The sequence below is a fragment of the Candoia aspera genome, chromosome 3 (assembly GCF_035149785.1).
Source record: "Candoia aspera isolate rCanAsp1 chromosome 3, rCanAsp1.hap2, whole genome shotgun sequence".
Lineage (NCBI taxonomy): Eukaryota > Metazoa > Chordata > Lepidosauria > Squamata > Boidae > Candoia > Candoia aspera.
In genome coordinates, this window is record NC_086155.1 from 63,186,517 (window position 1) to 63,207,581 (window position 21,065).

At 37.0% G+C, this 21,065-nt stretch overlaps 1 protein-coding gene across 2 annotated transcripts in view; it reads right to left on the minus strand.

Annotated features, from left to right (window-relative positions):
* Nucleotides 1-2,079: 2,079 nt before the first annotated feature.
* EPS15 (epidermal growth factor receptor pathway substrate 15) overlaps nt 2,080-21,065 on the minus strand; it is a 63,982-nt gene continuing 44,996 nt past the window's right edge. The window contains exons 14-25 of one of the 2 annotated variants that reach the window (XM_063297928.1): nt 19,758-19,919; nt 18,738-18,935; nt 15,810-15,989; nt 13,509-13,586; nt 12,925-13,015; nt 11,972-12,007; nt 11,412-11,539; nt 10,829-10,898; nt 7,705-7,781; nt 6,025-6,187; nt 5,079-5,245; nt 2,080-4,208 (exon numbers count right to left, since the gene is read on the minus strand). In XM_063297928.1, the coding sequence (XP_063153998.1) occupies nt 4,062-4,208; nt 5,079-5,245; nt 6,025-6,187; nt 7,705-7,781; nt 10,829-10,898; nt 11,412-11,539; nt 11,972-12,007; nt 12,925-13,015; nt 13,509-13,586; nt 15,810-15,989; nt 18,738-18,935; nt 19,758-19,919 (1,497 nt within the window). In that variant the 3' untranslated portion in view covers nt 2,080-4,061. Of the gene's footprint in view, nt 4,209-5,078; nt 5,246-6,024; nt 6,188-7,704; nt 7,782-10,828; nt 10,899-11,411; nt 11,540-11,971; nt 12,008-12,924; nt 13,016-13,508; nt 13,587-15,791; nt 15,990-18,737; nt 18,936-19,757; nt 19,920-21,065 lie in introns of both variants that reach the window. The other variant, XM_063297927.1, reaches the window with a different exon arrangement.

The following is a 21,065-nucleotide window of genomic DNA, read 5'->3' on the forward strand; positions in this document are numbered from 1 at the left end:
AACGGAAAACACACACACCATACATAATGATATTCATTCAGAATGTTGTACAATTTTTCCCCAAATTACTTTTGCTTCTTCCTTTATTACCATTAATTGGAGTATAATGCACCTATTGCCAATAAATGAATTCCTTTCATGCACATGCACAACAATCTAGTGATACAAAGTCATATTCTCTGACATACATTTCAGGCCTTTCATTCATACATCTTCTGTGTAACTCTACTGCACAAGGTCAGACCACATTCATTCAGATCAATTATATCTTTAATCTTTCTCTAGGCTTCATGGACATACAACTTCTTTCATTTATTAATTCATGTGGTTTACCATTTACTTCTCTTACATTCCAAGTTGCAGTCTTCCATATGACATGGTTGTCATCAGATGGACCCACAGATATTTAACTCTACTGCCTATTGTCTTTGATTAAACAAGACTTTCACATAATGCTTTATGGTAAAATAGAGAAAGTGTAGACTGGTTTACCAATCTTATACCTGACATTCCTCTGCTTTCTGGTCTATTGTTATACAGTAGTAGCTAATTTCCTCCAGAGTCATTCTTGTGGTATGGAGTCAAAGGCCACCGTGAAGTCTGTGATGGCTATGTAGAGGTGAAAATTGAGAAGCAAGATGCCAAAACAGATGATTGTCTGTTAGCTATGGCCTGCTGGACTCTAGTCGGGTCCTCAGAGTGTAACTTTACTTTTTCTCCTTTAAAAGTTTCTTATAATCCCATTTTTAGGGAGTAAATTTTTTCCTAAGGAGGAGAGTCATTATGGATGCAGGCATTCTTGTAGGCAACAATTACTGGTGCTTTAGCTATGTTGCATTCTTTATCAAAATGGGGTTTGGAACAGGAGTTACAGGGCTGAACAGGCTGTAAGTATTTCTGAGCAAGGCTACCAATTCCCTGATTGATCAAAATTATTTCAGTGTCGTCATTGGTTGCACAAATAGGCTGTTTCAAACAGATGGCTAGAGGGGCAACAAAAATTGGGATGAACTCATAGCCATACATGCCCTGCATTCCACCAGCTAGGAAGTACATTATGAAAAAGGAAAAAGCCCACAAAAAATACATTAAAGCTTAACATAATGTGTGAACAGAGTTGTCAGTATTTAATTCTCAGTTCTTAAAATAAGTAGTCTACTCTTTATTTATGAAGAGTTGAGAGTTACATTGTCATTCAGGGGCTGATGGTGTTATCAGTTATGTTTAACCAATTCTGTAGGACAAATCCCATGCTACTTCATTTACAGAATAGTTCTAGAAGAGACCCCAAATCAGTTTTTAAACTTCCTGTGTTTTATTATTGCTTTTTCTTTCTTTCTTAGCACAAATACATACAATTTTTAGATGAAAATGGAATAGCTGTTTGGTATCCTTTGACAGCCAAAAGAACTACCAGCCACTAAAACTGGATGCTTCTTTAGATAAAGGCAGAGTGGAATGATCAAAATCAATAGCACTAAATTTAGCCATAATTTAAATATCACCAAATCTGAACCCAACCTTCTATTGAGGGTGTTGCAGTGTCTGCATGGCATGTTATCATTTTTCTAGATTCACATGCAGTTTTTTTGGTTTCAGCTTAGTGCAAGGTATGAACCCAGCCACCGAACTGTTATTTATGCAGATGGTTTATGGCAGGCCATATCAGAACTGCATAATCATGTAACAAACTAAAATGTGACTTTTCAAAAGAAGATCAATTATAAAGTTACCATGTTTTGTAATACTGAAGTATAGATAAAGATACTGAAAAGCCCCTGTATTTATCATTTCTTTGCTTTCCATGCAATTTCAGAAAGAGCTTTCAAAATGGTATTATGGAGTTCCTACCATTCACCATCTTGGAATTGGTCAGTCTGCAAAGCTAATGCCATGCTAATAGGAGATGGCAGTTTACATCTGGAAGTTGGAGGATATCTCTGATGTTCAGAAATGTTAGTTGAACCATTTCTCTCTCTTTCTCTATGTATCAGGCAAAGTAATTTTTGAACAGTGGTCGAAAGTTGTGATGCTGTATGCCTTTCACAAAACATTAAAAAAAACTCTAGGCTTATCATATGTACTTAAACAGTTTAATTCATAATTACAGGCTGTATTTAGAATTTTTAAACAAAGTCTATAAATAGAGGTTAACCCCACCTGAAAAAGTTCTTACAAGCTGTTTAGACCTTTAGTATAATGCCAGTGAAACTGACACAGCAGTGGTTAATTGAGATATTTTGAGTAAAAGTTCTGTGATCTATCAGTAACATAAAATGTAACATCAGGTACCTCAGAACTTTTAACCCTATGCCTGAATGAATGAACGTGTGTGTACATATACATGTACATGTATATATACATATACATATGGGAGACAGATATTGTATTGGTCCACCAAGTATAAATTTTTAAGTAAGAAATGCGGTTAACCACACAACTTGTATGATTAATGCCATGAAAGTCTATGAGAAAATTAAGCTTATTAATACATGGCGAGAGGTTTTATTTTGTTTATTAGGTGTTTAAATTCTCATTTCTCAGTGCAAAAGAGAAAGTTTATCCAAGCTAATATTTAAAAAAATGAGGAAACACTACTTTCTTCAAAAGACTCTTGACAGCAGCATCCACAGGTATATGGAAATATTTTATCCTGACAGTGGTGATTATGGAATCCTTTGCAGCAGAAGAAAAAAAAGTTTTAAACAATTCAGTCATAAATACCATACCATGCATTGAGGTGGGGTAGTGGCATAGGACCACCAATTTTGTTGGCCTGCAGCCAAACTAAGCATGAACTGAGGGTAGATAGGGCGATATCTGGAATGAATCCAACACCCTGACTATGTAACACATTATACAGAACAGGTAATAACTTATTTTCTTTAACATTCAATCTTATTTTGACTTGGTGATCACGTAAGGGTATTTAAGGTGCAACCATCAGTTGGCATTCAATAAATTATACACAACAGCAACTAACTGTTGTATATTTTTGTGCAGTCTACTTCCTACCTTATTTCAAATTCAGCTCTCAATTTGTCAATTTTCTTGCATATTTCACAAAAGGAATTGGCTCAATTAGCAGTGGGGCAACAGAATTCCTGACCCTGAACTTGGCCAGTCTAATTTTATGATCTCCCTGGGAAAATTCTAAGTTTCTGTTCTTTAGACTCTTAATGGACATGCAAAAAGGTAGATAATGGAGAGAAAAAAAGTTCCTTTCTATTAGATATCCAGTCCAGTATTGGAGCTTCCAGTAAAAAGAAAAGAAGCATAAAGCATTTCATATATTTAGTGCGAAATGCCATTTCTGTAAAACATACAATAGAAATCTTAATACTGTAATGCCAGACATGAATATTTCAATACAAGGCAGGTTTATCAGAATTTTTAATTACCTGAATATTTGAAAGCTAGATTTTTCTTTTTTAAATAACTATAGTTATACCACCAGTTTTACTTACAGGCAAAATCCAGGCCACCTGGAAGAACTAAAATAATTCAGTATTATAGGAATTGCAAATATGGCCCTTTTGAAAAGACATAAAACATGCCACCTAAGAATATTTTAGAACATAAATCTCTTATATGTGACTTAGCCATCTTTAAAGGACAAATGTGTTCACACAGTTACACACACCTGCATTTTTAAAGATTTTCAACACTGCAAAGAATATATTAGCACATAGAAAAAAAGTACTTTGCATGAAACATATTTGTTTTTTGAGATCGTCCACAATAAATTGCTGTGCATCTGTATTCTAATTTTTAGAACTTAAGAGTTGTCAGGGTATTTTTTTTGTGTTAAAATAAGCTACTTTGGTGTAATAGTGTACAGTACAGAAGAATTCCAAGTTAAGTACAAATGGAAAATTGCTATATTAAACAGTTGCCAAATGAAAATAATGGATATGAAAAAGTTACAAATAAGATAATTGCTCAAAAATCACATTTGCAGGATTTAAAGCCTTTGACTTTCCCATTCATATGTAACTTCTGATTTACTTTACATATAGCTTAGATATCCAGAGAAAAGGAGAAATGTCTGAGGCAACTCTTCACGCTTCTGATATTTCAGATTTACTGAGTGCAATTGCGAGTTCTAAATCTTCTTGCTCTTGCTGTTTTAATCTTGCTAGCCGCTCTTTTTCCTCTCTCTCACTTTCTCTTTTTGCCCATTCAATCATATCTTCTTCAGTAGGATACTAAAACAGGAAAACCATGGATTTGTTAATGGAACAGCAAGTTAAGAGTTTGTGAACTTAAAAAGGGAGCACAATAATGTAGAAGTGATATGCCACTGCTTCTCCCCTGGATGTTTTCTGACTTTTCTGGTGATCTCCCATCCCAGTACTAACTAGGTCAGACCTCACTTAGCTTCCAACCCAGGGGAAAAAGGCCCAGGGACTATCGTTTGTGGAGTCTTAGCTAATATACAGATGAATTATTTTAAAATGCATCATATACTACTATTATAATTAATCACAAAAGGTAGAAAAATAAATTTTGTGAAGAATTCTGTATTATGTGGTCAATAGATTTAGAATGTTTATTACTTTTTCTCCACCTCTTTTAAGAAAATATGTCAAATGACTGTCATGCAACAGAGCAACTAAAGATCCCACAAACATTGCAGTCAGCTGCTTATTCAAATGCCTGGGCGGGAAACAGAGGATTGCTGAATGACTGGTAGCTACGGAAGGGTCAAGACTGCTTGTTGCAATATCAATTTGTATTTTTAAGTCCTGCGTAGTTGGTTTTCTAACAGCAACATTAGCATATACAGTACCCTTACAATTTCATATATGGACATTGTACAATATGCAATTTTGGCTAGATCAAAACATCAGAAAACTTCCAGAGTCACTATACTGTTACACAGTAATTAATATGTTACTGAAAGACTAACGAGACCTGTAACTGCCTCTATCTGTCTCCAAATACATCATGATGATGTATTCTTTAAGCAAGGCACTACTAATACACTGGAACTCATTCACATCTACAAGGTTTACAGGAACATGCACTGTTCTTACGAATCAAGTCATTATTTAACTGAATGTCTCCATACTTACAGCATTGAAATTAGCAAAATTGCCAGAATCCATCTCTTTGCATACACCACTCGGAGCAAATGGGTCCCCTTCCTGCCCTTTGCAACCATCAGAACTTTGGAGAGGCTGGAAAGGATCATTCAGTTTAAAAGAATCTGAAGACTCCAATCTGTTGATAGGTCTTTTTCCTACACCAAAATAAACAGTATAATTATGAACATGGCAAAAATATGTATTCAGACCCAAGTTCGCTCCCAGTGGAAGCTGGATTCTCGGGTAGCTGGCTCAGGTCGACTCAGCCTTCCATCCTTCCGAGATCGGTAAAACGAGCACCCAGCTTGCTTGGGAAGGTGACGACCGGGGAAGGCAGTGGCAAACCACCCCGCTATAGTCTGCCAAGAAAACATCGCGAAAGCGGCGTCCCTCCAAAGAGTCAGACATGACTCTGTGCTTGCACAGGGGACCTTTCACCTTTCACATCATCACACAGTAGTACACTACATTTCCTAAACTCATGTGATTTTCTAAAATATGCTAAACTTAGCGTATGAGGGGTTTGGGCAGGAAGGGTAGATGTTTGCCACTATTTTCATTATATGGGTGTTTCTGGGCATATAAAATGGGAGCTAGCCATTTAATTCAAATCATAGTGTTCGTATTAACCCATGTTAAAACTGGTTCAAGTCAGCTATCCTGATCACATTAAATTTGATGTCCAGGAACCAGTTTTTACATTACTGTTAAAGCAATTTAAAATAATAATTTCTTTTATAATGTATTGCTTTGGACATTTAAAAAAATACAACCAAAAGTTAAAAAAAATGTTAAAATTAGTTTGTAGTCAAATTGGGCATTCTTATAATGGAACATGGAGAAAAAAAATATAAAATGCTCCTTATATAGTTTCATTGCATCTGAAAAAGCTCACATAAACCTTAGCATTTATAGATTTAATGCTGTCTCTTACCAGGTGGGGGAGGACAAGGTCTGGTAGGCGTTCCAGTTTTAGGAGGCAAAGCAGGAGGAATATCTTCATTTTTGGCTGGAGGTTCCTCAAACAAATTTTTCGTTATAACTATATTGTTAACGGTACCTGTTGCAGATGAACTAAAAGGATCCTCATTGTTTGTCTTTAAAAAAAAGACAGGAAATAACTTCATTATAGTCAAGTTGTGATCTTTTGCTTAAGCTCCTATGAATGTCACTACCTGTTTTCTACCACAAAGCAATGCTTTAACATATCAAATGTTCCATTTTTAGAATATGTAAAGAACTCCGTAATCATATACGCATGCTTTAACATCTTCCTCAGAGGTGCTATTTGAAGTTTCAAGTTTATAGTATATTTATAGGACACAGACCAAAGGCTATATAGCCACTCCTTGTTTAGCGGCTATCTTGTTTCACAACCACTTGCAAATATGATGGTAATAATAATAAAAAAATCATTTTCTGAGCAATGCATGCACTTACAACCAAATTTCTGCACTTGACAACAAGGCACACTGGAGTGAGAATAATGCTGCATGAGAGAACTTTATCTGAATGAGATGGCAGCAACCAGTGATCTTCGCAGCATCTCTGTCATATGTTTGCTTAGCAACCATTCTGCTTCCAATTTAAGGAATGGATTGCGGTCACTAAATGTGGAGTCGGCGTACTATTTGATAGGTATTTGGGGTCCTCTAAGAAGAAATAATTAACTTCTATAGCTACTCAGCCCTTTCATCTTTGTTTACTATTACTTCTTTAAATATTAATGACAGACAGACAGAGATGTTTGCCACTGTAAGATCCTTTTGTTTCAAGCGAGGAGAACACGTTTAACAAAACATTTTAATGGCTTCTTCGGAAAAACTATTTTTTTGTAAAATTACTATATGGCCAGCAGATATATACATGGCCTTCAATGTTGTGTTTCTGTTATATCATTTCCCCCAGCAGTGAATGATGAAACTGAATTGACTGATCCAGAGCATCGTGATCCTAAGAAGAACTTATCTTCTTAGGTTGAAAGAGAGAGAGACACGAAGAGCCTTCTGCGTGGTAGCGATTTTCATCATCAATGCACCCATCCAACTGTGCACTCAACTGTGCACTCAGTTTCACTTTTCCAATATCACTCCTACTGCAACGAATCCAAGTCTGGCTTGGCTTAATGAATTACTACTATAGGTATGTACCAAATGTTACAGCTTCAGAAATAAGCTGAATATTGTCCACTCCAAAGATTACGCTTTGAGAATTGAATAAGAAGGAAGTCAGCTAATGAATAAGACTATATGAGTACTTATGAAGTAATTTCCCATTAACCACAATGCTGTCATTAAGAAACAAGTAATCCCATAGTTAATGAGACATAGTTCAGAATGGGAGTCAATTCAAGTTACTAACATCTGATTTGTATTAAAATATTTGCTGAAGTTTTAATCTCCAGGAATTTGTTTTTATTACCGCAACAATTTTATGCCTTTTCCACAAGTCACTCTCTCTCAGCCCAACTCACCTCATAGGGTTGTTGTTGTGAGGAAAATAGGAGGAGGAAGGAGTATTAGGTATGTTTGCCACCTTGACTTATTTATAGAAATAATAGAGGCGGGATAGAAAATAAATAAATAATAATAAAGTATTAATAATTTCAAATTACCTTTGACAAAGTGCTGAAGTCAGCAAAATCACACCCAAATGATTCATTCCCAAACAAAGATGCAAAGGGATCTGTAGCTGTAGTAAGCAAAGGAAAACATGAAGAAAAGAAGGTAAATTCAATGGACTACACATGTAGGGATTTAGTAACAGCCAGTCTGGTCTAGTGGTCGAGGTATCAGGCCAGAATCCGGGAGACCGTGAGTTCTAGTCCTGCCTTAGGCACAAAGCCAGCTGGGCCAGTCACTCTCTCTCAGCCCTAGGGGGCAGGCAATGGAAATTGCTGAAATCTTGCCAAGAAAACTGCAGGGACTTGTCCAGGCAATCGCCAGGAGTCAACAATGATTTGAAGGCACGCACGCGCACGCACACACGCAATACAAGATGAAAAACAGGAAACAAGTCACTTTATTTATTGAACTGTCAGCATTTTTCACCAGATATGAAGAATGCTTATATAGAGCTCACTACCACTTAGCTTACATTCACTTAATTATATGGAGTTAAACTAAAAAATGTCTCAAGAATGTTGTCAAAATATTTAGAAATTATTCCAAGAGCTGTTAGAAATAATTTTTGCTCATTATGTCCCTCAAAATGCACAAAGGAATTCAAACTAAACATCATGTATGATGAGTTTTAAAACATTTTAGTTTTCTATTTCACTTGTCTGTAGATTATTACAATGAGATACAGGATATCTGATGCTATTTGGAAGGCACATGAAAACGACTGAGGGTTCACTGCTTTATTTCTACAAGTCGATAGCTAAGTTACAGTTTCTTTTGACACAATTTTGCCGTGACTACTACCCAGTGGTAAATACATTTTTCCTAAAAATACTAACATGACCCCCCCTCCCACCATAGTCTGATAAATGTCCCAAACGAGTGTGTTAAGAAGGAATACAGTTGTAAAGAAGAGCGTTCAAAAATCTAAAAATCAGACTGGCTGGCAGGCACAAGCTTCTCATTGGTGGTTTTTGAACTAATTGTGCAGATACAGTGTCAAGGCCAACACACTTGTTGATTATAACCAGTTGGATTCTCTGGAGCTATATACAATAGATCTTCTAATGTTCTTAAATAGAGGAAGGAGAGGGTAGTTGGTAGATTTGCCTTCAACACAACCTGCAAGTTTAACTTATATATTAAGTATCATTATTTTTTAAAAAAAATAAAGGCTCTTTTTCTAGACAAAAGTCAGGTCTGTGTTTGTATAGCAATGAACACTGCATTGAAAAGTAAAGGTAAAAATAGTTTTGCAGGAATCACACAGGAAGTTGCAAACTCACAGAAGCATTACAGTCACTATTGGAAATAGCACTTCAGAACAGTTGAGGTTTCTTCTTGTTGATTTAGGATGTGTGGAAATATATTACAAATGAATAATTGCCTATTTTACAGCTAGTACTAAATATAATCTATGTCAGAAATTCAGCATGCATGGACACCATATGGGCTCTACCATCCCAAGTCACACCCATTAAATTGCAACCTCATTGATCTGAATACAAGCTCCAGGTATCATAAAAAGACAGCTTTGAATGTTTACCTCATAAGACATAGTTCATCATCAACATATTCGTACCACTGAAGTCCACCCTCTAGATGACTGGTTTTCATGGTTGCCTACAGTGAAGCTTCAACAAAAACACTAAATCTAAATTCTGTACTGCACTAAGTCAGTCTAACTCTTAAGGAATTATTCCTCTTCAGAACAAATCAGATATCCTGACTCAGTTTTCCAAACATTCTGATTTAAATATGTGATCTACTTTAGTAAAAGCTTATGTCACATCATGAATCATTTGGCCGATTTATTTTCAGAGATGACGTGGAGGCCCAGGTGATACCACTTTATGATCTGAGAACAGTTGATAAGGAAGAAACACCAGCTCAGCCCAGGCAGCATCTGAGCTGGAGGAACAATTGAGAACTTATCCAAATATTCATTTAGCCCCGAGAACAGCAGCATGTAGAAATTCAATGTCAGAGCTTTAGCTCTCAACTCAGAGCTGAAACAGATTTTCTGAGAACACTAAAATGTTATCTCTTACTGAGAAACAATAGGAACAGAGGAGTATTCAGAAAGGTTTTGACTATAAAAGCTTCTGAATGAGAAACAGTCAGATGCTAGAAGCAGTGTCATAATCTGCTTCCACTTCTGCTCTGTTAAATGACTCCTCAGCTCTTAGAATGTGTAAATGCTTGTTTGACTTTGCTGTTAGACATCAGAATTATGACTAGTTTGGTGCCTTCAAAGTATCATAATTAAGGATCTGTATCAAGTATTTCTGAAAACAGGTACCCCCAAATCCACTGCATAATCACCACCTTAATTCTAATCATGTTTAACACTAAGGATTTGAAATGTAGTTCTTGGGTTCAAACTTAAAATCAAATTTAGCATGTTTACAGAAGTTAATCCAAGGTCAAGAGAACACTAAAAATGTATTCTGGCAGATGTAAAGTCAAGTCATGCTTAAAATTATGTAACACATCAAAATGTATTAACTGCTTATTTTTGGTTAAAAAATAAAATAATTTAGCTATTTAAAATTGTTAATTTGACTGAGCCTGATGTATTTTAGAAACCTATAAAGATGCAGGTTTATCTAACACAATTAAGTTGGGATAGCTAACAAAACTCAGTAGTTTCTGTATTTATAACTTGGGTTGCCCATAACTATGGGGTCCTAAAGTATAACCTATGGACAACAAAATGCCTAAGGACACCTTACTTGGTGTCTACCAGGTTCCCCCTCCCACATTACATTCCTTTAATCTAACAGAAAGTTAAAAGGGAAATTATTAAACTGCATAATTTCACTAGCAAGCTTAACAACTAAAAACAGTCAGTTGCAGCCATAATCCAGTATTTTGAAAATGAGCAGACTTGCCTTGAAAAGAAAAAAACTAAAGTACGTTGGGCTTGATAAGGAGTATAATGGTGGACGAGGTACAGCAGGAACCATCTTCATCACTCTGCTTTCTAGTAAAGGGTCCTTGGTAATCCATGCCCACTGTGGCAGCCATTTTGTGTAAGCAGCTACAATGTAGTCTCAAAAATCCAAGTATGCCCAACAACTCAAATAGGTTAAGATTGTCATTATAATTTCTTACCTGGATCACTTGATGCAGTCACAGCAGTTCCACCAGGAGCAAAAGGATCATTATGTTTCAGTGTTTCTGTCTAAAAGTTAAAATTCATTAACTAGCTTGCTGCAAATTCTCAAAATCAAACATGCTAAGTTATTAAAACACCAGTACTGTAAAGAATACCAGTATTCTACCCCTGGGTGTCTATAAACACCAGTACTCTTAACCCTAGGGTTCTGCAAAACCTAATACATTAAGTTAAACTGGCCTTGAATTAAAGGAACTACCAAGTAGATTCACTTAAAATAAAACTTAACTTCTTAAGACACAATGGTTCTATTTAGCCATTGTGAAGTCTCATACCATCTAATAATTCTAGATTGCATTAAATACCAAGTGAGTCAGATTGTCTAAGCAAAGCCCCCAGGTGATCTCAAAGATTCATGATGCAGCTGCAGAAATAAAGGGTCTAATGTCTATTGCCGTTGACATACATGTGTCCATAGAGGACAAGAAACAAGCAGAGTTAATTAATATGAAACCTGATGGAGACATTTCGTATCAAAACCCACCATGCACATAAGATAATCTCTTCTCTCAGACTTACTGTGGAATCGTTGTTGCTGGTTGCACTGAAGGGATCAATATTCCCAAAGGGATCTGAGGATGACTGCTTAAAAAAGTTGTCAGCAGCAAAAGGATCTGAATCTTTAAATGGATCACTACCAAAAGGATCTTAAAGATAGTCAAGCCAAGACAATGTTATTAAAAGGTATGTTTAGTAGTCTCCTATTGGAAATATTTACCACAAAATCTATAAAATGTGCACAACTTTAATACCATATTGCTAGTTTAAGTATTCTCTATCAGTTAGAACACTAACTAAAGCTCCATGCCGCATGCGGTTCCCAAACTTAAAGCCGACTTCTATACACTCAAGTATTTAATGTACACGAGTCTTTTCCAAAATGGTGCCCCCCGAATGTTTGATCTACAACTCCCATCATTCCAGCTCCCTGATATACTGACTGAAACCAAAATACCTGGAGGATTTATACCATAAAAAACTCCACCAAGCTAAGCAGTCCCTATATTCTTTAATTATGTATTCACATCTTCAACATCTTGCTTCTGAATGATTAAAAAGGAAAGAAAACGAATACTCACCGATCTTGCCAAATGGATCATCCTTGAAAGGATCATCTATTTTAAAGAGTAAAACACTGCACATAAAAATCTTTCCCACCTTATGTGAAGAATATTAGGATAAAATAAAGGCTTATACTTATCTCATTCTGTGCCAGAACCTCATGGGGAATAGGGTCATGGAGCTTTCCAAAGGGCAAAAAAGGCTCCCCTTTACACAGCAATATTTTTTTAAAAAATTTCTCCACTGATATCCATTGAGAACTATTGAGACATTTGCCCACTCAAACTCTGAAGATTGCACATCTTCATTCTCCACAAATAGAAAAGGAGACAAGTGTAGCTCAACTATAGATAGTAGGGAGAATTACCTTGACAGAGATAAACAAGCTCTGTTGCCAAGGTGACAAGGGGTAAAACATATTTTAAGTCCACAATAGCTACTTAACATTCAAAAGTGGATCAGACAGACACCTCCCCAACTCAATGACCTATAAGTAGGAGAAGGAGGTACAGCGTAATCAGAGCAGCAAGTTCTTTTATTACAGCTGATCTCAATAAAATCAATTTTAGCTTTCCTGTGGAGTCGATTTCCTGGTCCGGGCTACCTAGTGGGGCTGACATCAACTGAGCAACAGTAGACAGATCTTCACTTATTTGGCTTTTATTTACTAATATGTATTTTTTTAAAAAAAGGCAAAACTTTCAAACAAAGGAAATTTAACTGGGGACAAGAATAATATACATAATATCTAACAAAAATCCCATATAGAATGATATAGATTTCGTTCAAACGCCTTGATCAGTGCAGGAATCCAAATTAAAGCACTTTCATCAAATGGTTATCCAATCTCTGCTTGAAGGCATCCAATGAAATTGAGCTGACCTCATTGGATAATTGGTTCAAATGTCAGTTGAAGTGTCATTATGACTCCTTAGTAAATTGTTATGGAAAGAAAACTGAGCATACTTACTCCCAACAAAGGGGTCAGACTCAAAGAAGTCCAAATTGGCTCCTGTTGTCTGATCAGAGTGTTGATGGGAATCTTCATTTACTAGATCCTCCTAGAAGAAAAAAAAAAAGTTCTGTTTTTCAAAAGTATATATATTGTCATTCATCCTACCATATAAATAATCTCTTCCACATACAGTATATCTAATTTAGGACAAGAAACACTTCTCCAAAACCAATTAAATCACACACACACACAAAAAAGAATCTTGACAGTACATGATTTCCCTAAGGTTAATTACATCATAATAAACTGGAGCTCAGATCCTGAGTACCAGGTAGTGGGTTTAGGCGTATGGATACTCCCAGTCTTGCCGTTAATATAGAAATTATTATCTGACATATGGTCCGCTTTGGAGGATACTTCAGAAGGGCATAGCAGGATTCCTATGGGGAAAAAAAGCCACTCCATGTGTAGGTTCTTTGCTAGCCTCCGTAAATTTAAGAAGCTTCTCTTACACTACTTTACAATGACTGATACCACACCAATCTACAAAATGTAGATGCTTCCCTGAAATTGTATATTAAAACGCTGTTCAAACGCACCTTTTTGGTAACATCCGATGGCAGGTCCTCTTTCTCTTCTTCTGTATCCACTTGTGTTGTTTCAGGGCTATTTCTAGCCTTTTGGAAAAGAAAACCAGTCCTATAAGTTCTCACTACAACATACTGGGGATTATGCATAATTTTTGTGCATAATCTTTTTCTATTGCCTATTATTTAAGAAAAATTGGCTTGACAAATCGATATAATGTCACTCCCTGATTATTCTTCATAATGTGCACAATTCTGACATGTACTTCTAGTATAAACAGTGTTCACACAAACTCTTTTAATCATGGTAAGGAGCAAACCTTATAAGGAAGAGTTTATGTACCTTTTATATAATTAACTGCAACTACACTGTGTAAAAGAGTAGATGCTGTATTTTTGAAGTATTTTAAGAGTTACATCTAAAAGGGCAATATAAAACCAATGTTACTCTGATAAAATCTATAGGCTAAAAGAACTGTGCAAACCTTGGAAAGAATTGAGATCATTCACATTTTTCTTTTGGAAGAAGAAAATACATGGCCCATACACTGTTCCCCTAATATTATGCTGGGCACTATGAATTGGGCAAATCTAAAAGAAAAAGTATAACACATTCAACCCTCCTTGCAATCTCTGAACTACAGTTGTAATTGAAATTATTCAACCCCCATTGCAAATCAGATTGATTGTCAAAATGTACAGACTTTCAGCTGTTTCAGCATCTTCAGTACTTAGTAGAGCACCCTTTTGCTGTTATGACCTGCTGCAAATGAGATGCATAGCCAGACACCAGCTTCTGGCAGCATTCCTGAGGAATCTTAGCCTATTCCTCAGGAGCAATGGCCTCCAGTTCAGTAATATTCTTGGGTTTGCATGCTGCAACTGCCTTCTTCAAATCCCACCAGAGATTTTCTATGGGGTTCAAGTCAGGTGACTGTGATGGCCACTGTAGAATCTTCCAGGTCTTCGTCTGCATCCAAGCCTTAGTGGAATTTGAGGTATGCTTGGGATCATTGTCCTGTTGGAAGATCCAATGACGCCCAAGCTTCAGCTTCTTTACAGATGGCATGACGTTTTCTCCTAGGATTTCCTGAAACTTCAACGAATCCATCTTGCCGTCCACACGCTGCAGGTTTCCAGTGAGAGAGGATGCAAAGCAGCCCCAGAGCATCATTGCGCCACCACCATGCTTAACTGTAGGCAGAATGTTCCTTTCAGCATATGCTTCATTCTTCTTCCTCCAGACATACTGCTGATCCATCGGGCCGAAAAGTTCCAGTTTTGTTTGGGAACAGAATCCCAAAACTTCTGTGGCTTATTTATATGCTTTTGAGCATATTGGAGCCAACTTTTCTTGTGCTTTTGCATCAGTAGTGGTGTACGTCTTGGAGTTCTGGCATGGAAACCTTCTGTGTTTAGTAAGCGCCTTACTGTGCTCACTGAAACCTCAGTGCCTGTTGCCACCAAGTCTTGCTGCAGGTCTTTTGCAGTCACTCGAGGGTTTCTCTCCACCTGCCTTCTCAGAAATCTGGTTGCAGCCGTTGACAGCTTCCTTTTTCTGCCCTGCCAGGTAGTATGACCACTGTTCTTTGAACTTGTGAACTATGCTTCCAGCGGTGTCTCTAGGAACATTCAGTGCCTTCGCTATCTTTTTATATCCTGTTCCTTGTTTGTGAAGGGCGATGATCTCTTCTCTTACCTTTTTGGACCATTCTTTTGACTTAGCCATACTGTATTTCTAACATGCAGTTAAACAAGACACTCAACTAACCCCTAGCCACTTCAGGTATTTCATGTGTTCCAGCTCAAGCACACCTGGTGCAACTAATGAAGCCCTTGATTAGTTGCATCGGGTGTGCTTGAGACAACACCTGTTTTGCATACTGTATGTGTGCTGTTGTGACGGATTCTGTTCAAGGGGTTGAATAATTTTGAGACTTGAGAAGTCATTATAAGTTGCATTTTCAGTTGACTTTGGAGACACCACTTGAAGCATTTGTTGTGTTGAGCTATTTCAATTGCTTTTCTTTGATTTGTTCATTGCAAACAGCTGAAAGTCTGTACATTTTGACAATCTACCTGATTTGCAATGGGGGTTGAATAATTTCGATTACAACTGTAGATAGCTGGTAACAACTTATTCAAAAATATTTTGATTAATTAATCAATCAATCTACATATACACTCTGGACTTGTTCTAGAACAAAACTTGGTTGCTGAATGGCTGTAGCTCTGAAACCCAAGATTTACTACACATTTTGATCAGATTTCATAACTAATCCAGGCACCACTTACAGGAGTTTCATAATTTACTTGTTCAGAATCTGCCGAATTCTCTCTTTCAGCATTCTCATTCAGGTTAACAGTTTCACTGCTGCTGTTGCTGAGGCTAGAGTGATCTGCATTCCCATTAATTAAGATGCCATGCGGCTGAACTTCCCAGTTGAATTGGCTATTTTCCAACTCTTTGAGCTCCAACAATTTTTCGTGCACCTAAGATGAAATCATCATCATCATCATCATCATCATCTAGCAAAAGGATGAAAACAACATGCCTAATATTCTACCGTACTCATATATTTAGGCTATTTTATGCTACGTTCCAACAGGGAGTATTTATTATTTAAATGTATACGGATGTCCATTCAACACATAACTTTGGATGGTTATTAATTAAAAGCAACCAATAATAAACAAACACAATTTAAAACAACATATCACACTTGTAGCAACTCATGAAGCATACATCCACAATACCAGCATGGGTTCATTCAACAGCCTAGCCCAATGCTTGGGGAAGAACCAGGTTTTCAGCACCTTACAAAAGGTGGGGCCACTGAAATCTCAGGGAGTATGCTGTTCCATAGGGGTCCCATTAGATAACATTGTTTAATAGAGGTGACTTTAATCATGCCTTCCCAATCAGACCTCATGGGATGAACAGAAATGACTGAAGATGTGCAGCCCCGCAAACAACCCGGCCCCATGCCATGAAGGGCTTTGTAGGTGGACCAGCACCTGGTTACCTACTAGGATTGCACCCGGAAGCTACAGGGAATCAGTACACCTCATGTTGCATTCTGGACTAGTTGTAGCTTCTGAGTACTTTTCATTCTTAATTTTTGTTGCCAGATGAAAAATATGGCATTGAACCAAGGATCTCTGCAAACCTTCCAAATGTCCTTCAAAAAACTCATATTCAATGAAATAAAAAATGGTATCAGTAAAAGGGAAAGCTGGTATTGCACTTCAATCCAGTACCACAGACTCTTATTTTCCAAGGTTAAAACAGAGGGGTTTTTTAAATCAAGCATCATGTGTTATTTTGCTCATCTATTAAATAATATTCATATAAATGAAGAACTCTGAAAAGATATACTATCTAGCTTTCTAGATTTCATAGTACCTCTGATCTCACTGTTTATAAAGTCACCAGTAACAAACCATATGCGAAAAGAAATTTCTTAAGCACTTTTTCCAGGATGCATTTATATGTGACATTGGGCCAGAATGGGGAGTGGACGAAGTGCAATGTGTGGATCTCTCAGCATTTAATACCTTTGACCATGACTGAGGTTGGAAGTGGGAAGCATTGCTTTTCAGCTATTCATGTCATTTCAGGTGCTATTAGAGGCTGGCTTCTGCTCAGTCCCCTGGGAATTAGGGGATCCCACGAAGTTCTATTTTACTTCCCATGTTATTGAACATATTCATGAAGTCACTGAAAAGGATAGTGCATGGGTTTGAAGCAAATGATATTCAGCTGCACTTCTCCTGAGTTAGGTATCCTGAGATACAGGGTTGGATATCTTGGGAGCCCCAATTTTGGGGCTGTAAAGGAATGGTTATAAAGAATAAGCTAAAGCTAAGTTTGTACAAGACAGAATTTGTTGACTCTGGGGACCTGACTTAGGATTTGGGAGATATGGATGATCTCAAATGGATCACACTTCTCCTTAAAGATTAAGTTTATAGCTTAGGGATCCTCCTCGATCAGCAGTGATACCTGACAGTCATATTATTCTGATGGCAAGGGGGACTCTTTTATCTACTTCAGCCAATTAACTAGAAGCAACCATTCCTACCAGATGGAGTCTCGGTGACAGTGTCATATACAGTGTCATGTACATTGATAACCTCAAGGTTGGATTTTTACAACATGCTCTTTGTAGGGTAGCTCTTGACGATGATCTGGAAATTATGACTGATTCAGAATCTGATACAAATGGTCATGAGTGGCGCTTACAGGATTGTCATATCAGCCCCCATGCTGAAACAGCTGCACTAGGCAACACCTGCTCTTAGAGCCCAACTTAAGATGCTCAGCATGGTCTATGAAGCCTTATATGGCTCAGGCCCTAATTACCTGCAGGGCTGCCTATCCTCTACAATCTATCTACACACTTAGATTTTTGACGAGGAACCTTTCTGGGTCCTGCCACAGATATAATATTGACAACTAACTCTTTTTCCTGTGGCACAGCTTGCATCATGGAACAACTTGCCACTGGAGATGAGTTTGGCCTCTTCTTTATTTCAGATGAGGGGACTTAAAAGGTGACTCTTTATCCAGCCATTTTTAATGTTTTTGATGCTGTTCGTTTTAATTGTTTTAACTGTGATGCTGAATTGTAAAATTAATTTTAGTTATTGTAAAGCACATAGAGCCCTAAAATAGTGATTTTTCTTTCCATGTAATCATGTCTGATTCTTGGAGGCTGCCTGGACAAGTCCCTTCAGTTTTCTTGGCAAGGTTTCCCCCCCACCCCAGAAGTGGTTTGCCCTTGCCTCCTTCCTAGGGCTGAGAGAAGGTGACCGGCCCAAGGTCACCCAGCTGGCTTTGTGCCTAAGGTGGGACTAGAACTCACGGTCTCCCAGTTTCTAGCCTGATGGTTAAGCACTACACCAAACTGGCTCTAAAATAGTGATTGGTGGCATATAAATCTTTAAATATATAAAAGAGTAACATAAACACACACATATTCCCCCTATCTTGGAATAATACCTCACATATCTGAACTATAGTCCATGAAACTGAGTGTGTACACTATAAATAATTTTCTGTTATGAATGATACAGCCATTAATCAAAAAAAGCCAGAAAAGGAAGAATGCAGCTTTAAAATTTGAGTTCAGGTTTATTTCTGAGTGCAATGTAGAATGACACAATAACATTGGTAACTGAGGAAATCCAACAGTGGAAACATGATGGAAAAAAAAGAACAATTTCAGGGGGACTTACTGAAGTGATTTCTTGTTGAGAGTCCTGAAGATCCTGCTGAAGAGGTACTAACTGCAATTTTCCTTCCTCTACACTTTTCTCTAACTCTGAGGTTTCCTGCTGTAGCCTGCTGAGTTCTTCTTGGGCTTTACTCAAATCATCCTTGTATCCAGAGATCTTGGACTCCTGCTCTGCTATTTCTTTCTTCAGAGATGTAGTCTATAAAGCGAAAGTTGAATACAAAACTAGCTAGCAATTGCACACATTCTCTCCATGAAAGGCCTCACCAAATCAGAAGCGTATTCCACTGTAGCATTCTAATAGTTGAATTATGAGATATGCTTTAATGGCATATTCAAGAAAAGAAGCTGTACTGCATAAATACTATCCCTGCTGCGTCATTTTACCAGATGGCCTAGATAAAATATTCCTGAAATGCAAAATCATGATTTGGAGAACTGAAAGTGTGCCAGAGGCTCCCTCCTCTGGATTTTTTATTTATTTTGTTTATTTATACTTCAAATTTAATCACCACCCATCTCACTCAAACAGTGCATACTTCATGTTTGTTTATTCTTAAATATAAAACATAAATCTGAGTGGATTTGAGTCTCCTGTTCTTCACGTAACCTGGGAAAAATCACCACGTTTTCCTGTTTCAACTGTTTCTTTCTCTCTTTATTTATTATACTATACCACTGACAATTAAAAATATGATTCATTTATTTATATCAGCACTCCCCACAGAAGAGCCATGCCTTCTAGCCTCAGCCCCCTCCACTCCCAGAAGTGTGGGGCTACAAGCAGTTTTTCCTTTCTGACTCCATTGGTTCCTTTGTTGCTCTTTTCCTCTTTTTCTGCTGTTTCATTTTTCCTTTGTTTTATTTAATTAATAAAGGCCAGACAAATCACAATACAAATACAATTAAAACTTCCACAATAAATAATGTAAAGTGCATACATCCCATATATAGTACAATAGTCCCACTGAAACTGTGCAGAAAACATGCAACTTTCTTCAACTGAGGGGTCAAGACTCACCAGATCAACTTCCTCTGTACATTTCTGCCGGATCATGCTGAGCTGCTCTTCAAGCTTCGCTTTTTCCTCATCCAGACCATTCAGGATTTCTTCTGCCTCCTGCTTCTGAGCCAAAAGGTTCTGCAGGTTATTGCTCTCCCTTCTTACTTCATCTTGAAGATCCTGAAAAGTGAAAAATACAGTCATGTATTTCTTCTTAATGAAAACATCCATCATATGTTTTAATGATTTCAACTTTGTGATGTAGGATGAAGGGGAGTGGATGTGAACGGATAGGTACATATTAGAAAAATTGAAAAAAGGAAAAAAAATAGTCTCAGCACACCTACATTACAGGGATTATTATGAAAAAAGACATATGAAATTTATAGGATACATTCAGAAAAAGAAACAAGAAAATTAGAGGAGAGGTTTAAATACAAAGAAGGGTATGAGAAAGAACTGAGACAGATAAATTGAAGAAAAATAATACTTAACCAAAAATATGTTCAGAAAAATTGTCTCTTAGTAACAAATGTAATGTTCAGTGGGTGGAAATGCCACATGGGCGACTTAAGGTAGAGAAGAAAATCAAGTTTAAACTTGATTAAACTTGTGGTATTTCAACCTCTTAGGAGAACAATTCGAATGTGAAATATTTTAAACCTGAAGCAAGTCTCTTTTTATGAGAACTTTTGTTGTTATGGGAATAAAATGTTGTTTTGTTCTAATTTCAAAGCAGATTGAGGCTTTTTTCAAGTGTTTGTGTTCTAATCACAGAAAACAAAATGGGCCATTGCAACTTCAAAGTGGGCTGTTCAAAAATCAGAATAAAATCTTCAGCCATTTTGATTTTAATTCTCTCAAATCACAGCTAACTTGATTCTTCTGATAGAACAATTGAGTTCTGTTATGTTCCCATTTTGTAAACATTCCTATTTCATAGTGGTCACACTGAACTGTTACATTCCTAACTGAGGCCTAAGGGTACAAAGACATGACAGAAAATGTATCTATAATAAATTTAAAAAGTCTTATCTTGGAAAGTGCCAATGTCTTCCTAGAAGAAAAGCATATGAAGCAAGCTGCTTATGTTGCCTGTATTACAATATGTTTCTTGAAAAGACTGCAAGTTTATTCTTAATATAATATTAACCAAACTATAGAGATAATTGTACAGAAACAAGCTGTTCATCAGTCTGTAACAGAGAAAAAAATTCAAGGGAAACCACTAGTTTACTTCAGTAGTGTAACACTCTCCTCTGCCAAAGCCCTTCTTCTAAATTTTAAAATTAATTTTCCATTACAATGGAACACTATTGTATAGTG